Source organism: Giraffa tippelskirchi, chromosome 3 (assembly GCF_054371585.1).
Source record: "Giraffa tippelskirchi isolate mGirTip1 chromosome 3, T2T-mGirTip1v1.2.pri, whole genome shotgun sequence".
Lineage (NCBI taxonomy): Eukaryota > Metazoa > Chordata > Mammalia > Artiodactyla > Giraffidae > Giraffa > Giraffa tippelskirchi.
In genome coordinates, this window is record NC_137277.1 from 28,829,748 (window position 1) to 28,837,466 (window position 7,719).

Here is a 7,719-nt window from a genome sequence, read left to right on the forward strand (position 1 = left end):
ACAGAAGCAGCAACATGCAGAGAAGGGGGGACCAGAGATAGTGGGGTTTGTCTTTCACTTACAGAAACAGGAGCCCCTGCAGGACCCATGCAGAGAAGGAACACACCCTGACCTGCATTACTGGGAGTACTTAGACTGCAATGCCCAGACTCTTCCTCAGGGTATGGAGGCAAAGTGTCGTCACACAGCACTCCAAAAACCATATCCAAAGACTGACATTTGTACCAGTGACACATCTCCTCCCCAATCAAACCAGTAAGAATTACTGCACTTCCTACTTTTGCCAATAGGAAGGGTGAGAAGTGACATCTGTCACCTTAATTTACCTTTCTCTACTTGTGTATGAAAATTTCATCCATTTATGGCTGTATCATTTGACATAAAATAAGTTTTTTAAAACTTTTATATCCCTACTTCTATGGCTTCTGAGTTTATCTTGATTTAAAATAAAAAATACCTTTCTAGGGACTTTTCTGGTAGTCCAGTGGTTGGCAGTCCTCCTGCCAATGAGGGGGACACAGGTTTGATCTCTGGTCTGGGAGGATCCCATGTGCTGTGGAGCAACTGAACCCCTGCACCACAACTACTGAGTCTGTGCTCAGCAACGAGAGAAGCCACCGCAATGAGAAGCCCGTGCACTGCAATGAAGACCCAGCACAGCCAAAAATAAAAATAAATAAAAGACCTTTCTAGCTCTTAGATTACATATAGTCATATAAATATTATTCTAACATCATTACTGCTTATTTTATATATTTAAACCTTTGAGTCATTGAAAATTATTTTGGAAAAATGATGAGGACAGATGTCTCAGTTTGCCAGCACCATGTACTGAATGAATCTCTTTTTCACTATACTAAAAATTAACAAGAGATAGATGTTTCCAGACCATTGACATTTATGCAGGGAAGTATTCCCAGCTGACAATACCTATCTCATGCCCCAAATACTCAAAAGATATGTATCTTTCAAAAGCAGTAGTGATATCACCCTCCGAACAGCTTTGCACTGTCCTTGGACTAGAGATCCATCCCGTGTGGGCCCTCCACCCTCCCCTGCATCACCCAGCACTCCCTCCACCCCCAGCACTCCTGCCACATCCCTTCTTCCAGGTCCTCACTCTTGTCTGTCTTCTCGGATCCTCACAGAGGCTGCATCTGCGTGGGAAGCTGACCTGCCTATGCCAAGCCCAGCCTCCTCCCACTGTATTACAGACTATAGATTCATATATGTATTTAGAAAACTCCAAAACAAATATAACAAACAGTGGTTATCTCTGGGAAGTGCCATATCTTTTCTAATTTATTCATTTTGATAATGTTGGAATGTTTAAAGTGTGAGTGAGTGAGTGAAAGTCGCTCAGTCGTGTCTGACTCTTTGCGACCCCACAGACTACACAGTCCATGGAATTCTCCAGGCCAGAACTCAGGTATCCCAAATTGCAGGTGGATTCTTTACCAGCTGAACCACCAGGGAAGCCCCATTCAAACTGTGGGCATATATTACTTTTGTAATTAGGGAAAATGTATTTCTTTTTAAGTGTCATCTAAAGTGAAACCTGAGCACTACAACGTCAAAAGTTCTCAGTTCATCAAAGTGCACTTAAGTCTGAGGTAGACCTCCACAAGTGGCGGCCAGTGTGAATGGCGCTCGTCTCCAGTGGATAAAATGACTGCACCTGCCTCTGCATCCCACACCCTGTACCCCTGATCAGAATCCAGCGAGCAAATCTAAACTCTGTCTACTCAACAGCCAAGCACTCAAGACTAGATTCATCTGACCAAGAGTTCTGCAGTCTATTTTCATAAATTAATTCCAGGAGTACACAATGCACAAAATAGTAAACGTTTCTCAGCAGTCACCTTGATATTTCCAATTGTTATACAGTTCTGGTTTCTGGACCATGTTCTCCCTAATGATATCTCATTCTGTAGCCAGAGCCAGCACTTTAAAATATTCTTCATTATGACAGACAAAAATCTAACTATACTCTCCACCATGAAAGCAAAATCGACTCTGAAATTGACAGCGTTTTCTGTACCTCTCAAGAGATAGGGAATGAAGAGTTAATATTACTTAACAATTTTTACATGAGGCACTGACTTGTACCTCATGGTGCCCTCTATCTACAGAGACTCAGACAACTACACAAACAGCTCTGAGGAGAACCAGCATTTCAATAGGGATTGTGACATCAGATTAGTTTTAACTTTAACCATTTTTCCCCTTTCTTTCTAGGCTGCTTTGAATTTTTCAAATGAAGGAATGAATTATATCTATTTAAATAGGTAATAAAATATACCCACAGAGTTTACACGTTCTGTATATGGAATCTGTTATATTTTTGGAGATCACACAGTGACATCAAAAACTTTAAACCTGTTCATGCTACTTGTCCCAGTAATTCCAATTCTAGAAACTGAACTCACAAGACATAATCAGATATCTTCAGAAGGTATATATTATCCTTGGAGCATTTTTTTGTAATGGGAAAAACCTAAACATCTTACAACTTGGGTCGAGTTAAATAAATACTTTGCTGTATGATATGACTACATGAAAAATGACTGTATTTTTTAAAGGACATATAGAACAGCCCACTAAAATTAAGCACACTGAAAGCAAGGACTGTTTTACTCACAGCTTTGTTCCTAGCACTCAGAAATGCCTGGCACACAGCACCTCACCTTATCGAACCTCACAAAATGAATGAATCTGAGTAATGCAAGTGTACAGAGAAATGGTTTTAGCTAGAAATATATATAGCAGAATCACATAACATGCTCATTTACTTCCCAGAATTCCACTGTCCAGACTAAGAAAACAAAAGAACAGAGTAATGTGCATCAAGCACCCTGGTCGGCTGTGGAAGGAGTGGAGGGAAAAGCTGAATGCACTGCCCCTCAGGATCAGACCCCTGGAGTTCCCACCAGGTGAATACCACTAGCAAATGTGATTCTAGGATTCAAGAATTTTAAAACACAATATGGCCCCTAAATACAAGCCAACTACTTGCTCTGGTGCTCCACCCAATAAACAGGAATTTTCTCTAAACTTGGGCTTTTGAAAAGGATTTCCAAGGGTGATTTTGACTATACAGAAATGTTGCCTTAGAACATAACTTCAGAATCCAGCCTTCCCACCTCCAAATACAATGCGACTCTACTGTATGCCATGGTAATCAATATAAACAAATGCAGGTGATGAATCTGCAGAGTTTCCTTGTTATCATGCCATGCATCATCTAATATCACCACTATTAGCAAACATTGCTTTTGCAATAAGGAAAAAAGCTCTAGTTGATTTTTCAATAGCCCAAAATAGTCCTTTCTACATTCATCACAGAAATGCCAGATCTAGCATCAATATTTCTCTACTTGACCTAAAACAACACTACTGTAGCATATTATCATTTGTCAGTAAGCTTACTTATGCAGCACTTTATTTTATCCTTTTGCCCTATGCTATGTTATACAAATTCTTAATTAATAAACACACAACTCAAGCTATACATCTTTTCAACAATAAGGCAATTTTTCTATTTCTATGATGACATTTAAATTTGTATGAAATAGAAAAAATTTCTATTAAGTTCTTTATTAACATACATATATTTCTTTGAAAATCCAAAATAAGGTACCTGAACATCATAGAGCGCTACAATGTTTTCATGCTGAAGTTCCTGTTAAGAAAATTGAGAATTCAAAATATCTGTATTTATTCTAAGAATTGTAATATTTCAATATGCAAGTAAAATTAAGTACATACACACATTTATATCCATTTATACTACTTCTAGTATACCACACTTTTGTTACTAGTTATAACAATTCAATCTAATGAAGAATAACAAGAAGTGTGCCTGATCAAACTTTACTTGGGGCCTAAATATTTTTTCACTGTCCTAAATTATTCTCATTTACAAAATAAACGTCAGTCACTATGACCACATATTTTACTGCTAGTTTTTTAGATTTAATACAAAATTTCTAACAAGAAAGGCCTAAAATTCCAAACTGCTTTTAGAAAGCACGATTTGCCTAAAAGAAAACAAAGTATAATTCAACAAGCTATAATTCTTACCCAAGAGCTGTCCACAGAATAGCAGTTCTGATGAATGTTAGATGAAGGTTCCCTATTTATATTACTTTGGGATTAAACACACCTAAACCTATTTCTTCACTGCATAATTTTTTCAAATTTCTTTATAATGAATCAAGTGCTTTGTGACTCTCCAAGAAGTATTTAGTAAACATGACTTTCCACATTTATTTGACCATGGACTCCTTTCTCCCCCTCAAAGCATCCCACTTGGATAATTCTGCTTATGAGTGATCTAAAAAGACAACTTCTCAGGAATATAACTTTGCTCACTTTATAAGGAAAATAGATTACAACTGCCCCCAGTTCTCCAAAAAATATTTAACTGTAACAAGAAAGGAATCAACAGAAGAGAGAAATAATGTGTAAGAGAGGCCTGTGTGTGGTGGCAGTCACTCAGTCATATCCTACTCCATGCAACACCATGGACTGTAGCTGGCAAGACTTCTCTGTCCATGGGATTCTTCAGGCAAGAATACAGGAGTGGGTTGCCATGACATCCTCCAGGGGATCTTCCCCACCCAGGGATTGAACCTGGGTCTCCTGCACAGGAGGCAGCCTCTTTACCATCTGAGCCACAAAGGAAGCCTCCAAGAGATGCCTGCCTCTTCTCAAAGGACAATGCAATAACTAAGGGAAAGGAATGATGAGAAGCTAAAATCAGTTTTCATCTAATCCCTCTAAGCACTGGCCAAGAGCCACAAACATTTATTCTTAAAAACAGCTTGCAAGCACTCAATGTTTCAAAAAACTGAGCATGCAAAAATGAGAGCAACAGGTGAACATTCTCAAACTTGGGGTCAACTACCCAAACTGGAAAGGATCTCATCTTGTGTTCATTTAAGTTTTAATCTAGTATATCTAATATGAAATACCTCATAAAGAAACATACCTTTAAGATTTTAATTTCCTTCCCAAGCAGTATTTGTGATTTTGACAGGTTCTTTTTATTAATACTTTTAATAGCTACCTCCCAATCAGTTTTCTGGAAAGGAAAAACAATTACTCCTGAAAATTATTCCACAGAAACAACTGAAGAGAAACAAAGAAAAAAGAATCTATAAGCATAAAGATGTTTTTAGCAAATTCATGTAACAGCACTAGGAAAAATAGAACCCAAATTTCTAACAGGAAGATAATTTTACAAAGGTGTAGCAAGCTAATGTACCACAAGACAGCCAGTAAAAATAAACATGAAGCCTCCGTAGTAACTAGCAATAAGTGGGGAAAAAAAAAAAAAAGATACACTTTATTTACAACTACTTAAAAGTTATGGAGGATAAACCGGGAGATGGTTAACAGTTAACCGAAAATAGGATTTGACAGCTAGGCAGGATTAAACGTTTTCGCTTTTTTTTTTTTTTCCTTGAGTTTTAGGTTATTCTCACGATAAAGGAAAACTCGGTAGTATTTTATTTACTACTTTACAGTCTGAGCAACCAGGCCAGCCCCCTTCAGACCTGCCCCTTGGCCCAAACTCTCTAGGATTATTTCCACTCCTGAGATGCCTTTCCGAATTCTTTATAGATTCTAAAACCTGCTGGGAGCTTGTTTTCGAAACAGCATAAGCTTAAAAAGAAAAAAAGAGCTGAGCCCGCTCTCGGGTCGATTTGGGTCTCCCCGCCTCACCCCCGGCCGTCCGTCCAGCCCAGGAACGGAGGTCGGTGGGCAGTCAGGGCTCCGCGCGGGGAAACGCGACACCGAGTTGGGGGAGCCCGGGGCTCGCGGGCCACCTGCCCATTTTCCGCTAGGTCTGCAATTCTCCGCCACCGAGGGAGGTCCGAGCGCGACCGGCCCGGCCCCGCGCCGCCCCGGCCGCATCCTCACAGCCTCCGCGGCCCCGCCTCAGGCGGGGCTCACCTGGCGGTGCCGCCCCCGGAAGACCACGGCGAAGGCCCCGTGTCCCACGAGGTCCCGCTTGCTGTACTCGAAGTCGCCCACCACCTCCATTGCCGCGCCCCGGGGTCGGCGCGGGCGGGCTGCAATCAGCACCGCGGGCCCGCCGGCCCCGAGCGCGCCCGCCGGCCGCCGACCTGGGGCAGCCGCGGCCCCGGGCCTGGGCGGGTGCTCATGCCGAGAGGCCGGGCAGAAACGGGGAAGCGCCGCGCGGGGCCGAGGTCAGCGAGGCCTGGCCCGGCCCCGGCCGCTCCTCATGCCGGCCGCTGACTCCCTGACGAAGCGGGCTCCCTAAGGAAGCGGACTCGGCGCTGCCGAGCAGGGGCGGCGCCGTCGTCGTCACTGGGCGCTCCCGGGGCCGCGCGAGCGCCGGGGAGAGGTGCGGGCCCCGGCGCCCCCCATCCCCGCCCGTCTGCGCGTCGGCCTCTCCGAGGGTGCGGCTCCGCCCGGCCGCCGCCCTTCGCGGGCCCGGCCTTGTGCCCTCGCCGCCCTACCCCGCGGCGGACCCGCACACACGCGCCAGCCGCTCCGCGCCGACTGCCGGCCCTCCGCGACGTCGGCGCATCTTGTATGCCGCAGCGCGCGGCGCGGCGGACGCGCTACCTCCGCCGGGAAAATGAGTGCCCAGCTGCCGTTGGAGGCGGGAAGGAGCGCGCGAGCCGGCGGCGCCCAGGGCTGGACGCGCGGGGAGGCGGGCTTCCGGGAAGGGTCAGCAGGAGGGACGGGGGCATTTCTGTGCAGTGTGGACCCCGCGGATGCGATGAGGACAAAGAAGCATCTCTTGTATCCAGGCCTTTCCGCGCCCTGCGAAGCCAGAGGCCTCGCTGCGAAGCCCCCACCCTTCTGCCCCTCGTGGGTGTGTAGGTCAGGGATCCTGCACCTTCTGCGGCCGCTTGGCTTCTGTGAGGAACTGATGACAGCTCAGGGCCGCCTTCCTCGAGAAATAAATGCAGATGCTCGTAGACTCAGTTTTGCTTGTTTTCAGGGCTCCAGTGAGAAACTTTCGGAGAAGGCAATGGCACCCCACTCCAGTACTCTTGCCTGGAAAATCCCATGGACGGAGGAGCCTGGTAGGCTACAGTCCATGGGGTCGCTAAAAGTCGGACACGACTGAGCAACTTCACTTTCATTTTTCCCTTTCATGCACTGGAGAAGGAAATGGCAACCCACTCCAGTATTCTTGCCTGGAGAATCCCAGGGACGGCGGAGCCTGGTGGACTGCCGTCTATGGGGTCGCACAGAGTCGGACACGACTATAGCGACTTAGCAGCAGCAGCAGTGAGAAACTTTGCTTCCCAGCCTCGGGTGTCCTGCAGCGTGGCCTCCGGCTTCCTTTGAATGGCCTAAAAGAGTTTTCTTTCCTACCAGCTTATTAATGTTCAAGTGACTTACTGTCACCTTTCCTTCAGAGAGGTGTCTACCGAAATCATTTTGTAAACCACACGCTTGAAAACGTCAGAAATCCCAGGTCCCATAATGGGCTGCATGTTCACTTGTTTAGCATATCTGCTCTCAAGTCATCTCTCACTTCCAGAATTACATTTCCCACCCAAGGCCCTTTCCTGAACACTGATCTCTGAAGGCCGAACAGGGACCCTCAGGACATCCAACCTTGTGGCAATCAGCCTGGAAAATCTCCAGAGAGGAACTGGCCCCTTCCTCTAAACCCTAAAATGTGAGGTCTTGGGTTTATGCTCCCAACTGTGCACACCTGCCTAATTC

At 45.2% G+C, this 7,719-nt stretch overlaps 1 protein-coding gene across 39 annotated transcripts in view; it reads right to left on the reverse strand.

Moving 5' to 3' along the window:
• The window catches only part of ULK2 (unc-51 like autophagy activating kinase 2), a 58,220-nt gene extending 51,419 nt beyond the window's left edge, over positions 1-6,801 (reverse strand). For 10 of the 39 annotated variants that reach the window (XR_014080463.1, XR_014080462.1, XR_014080461.1 and 7 more), the window contains exons 1-3: positions 5,962-6,539; positions 4,994-5,086; positions 3,641-3,682 (exon numbers count right to left, since the gene is read on the reverse strand). Coding sequence is in view for 17 of the 39 variants with exons in the window: in XM_081583649.1 (XP_081439775.1) it covers positions 3,641-3,682; positions 4,994-5,086; positions 5,962-6,051 (225 nt within the window). In the remaining 22 variants the exon portion in view is untranslated. Of the gene's footprint in view, positions 1-457; positions 639-3,608; positions 3,683-4,976; positions 5,134-5,638 lie in introns of all 39 variants that reach the window. The other 29 variants (XR_014080467.1, XR_014080458.1, XR_014080457.1 and 26 more) reach the window with 19 other exon arrangements.
• Between the last annotated feature and the right edge of the window lie 918 nt (positions 6,802-7,719).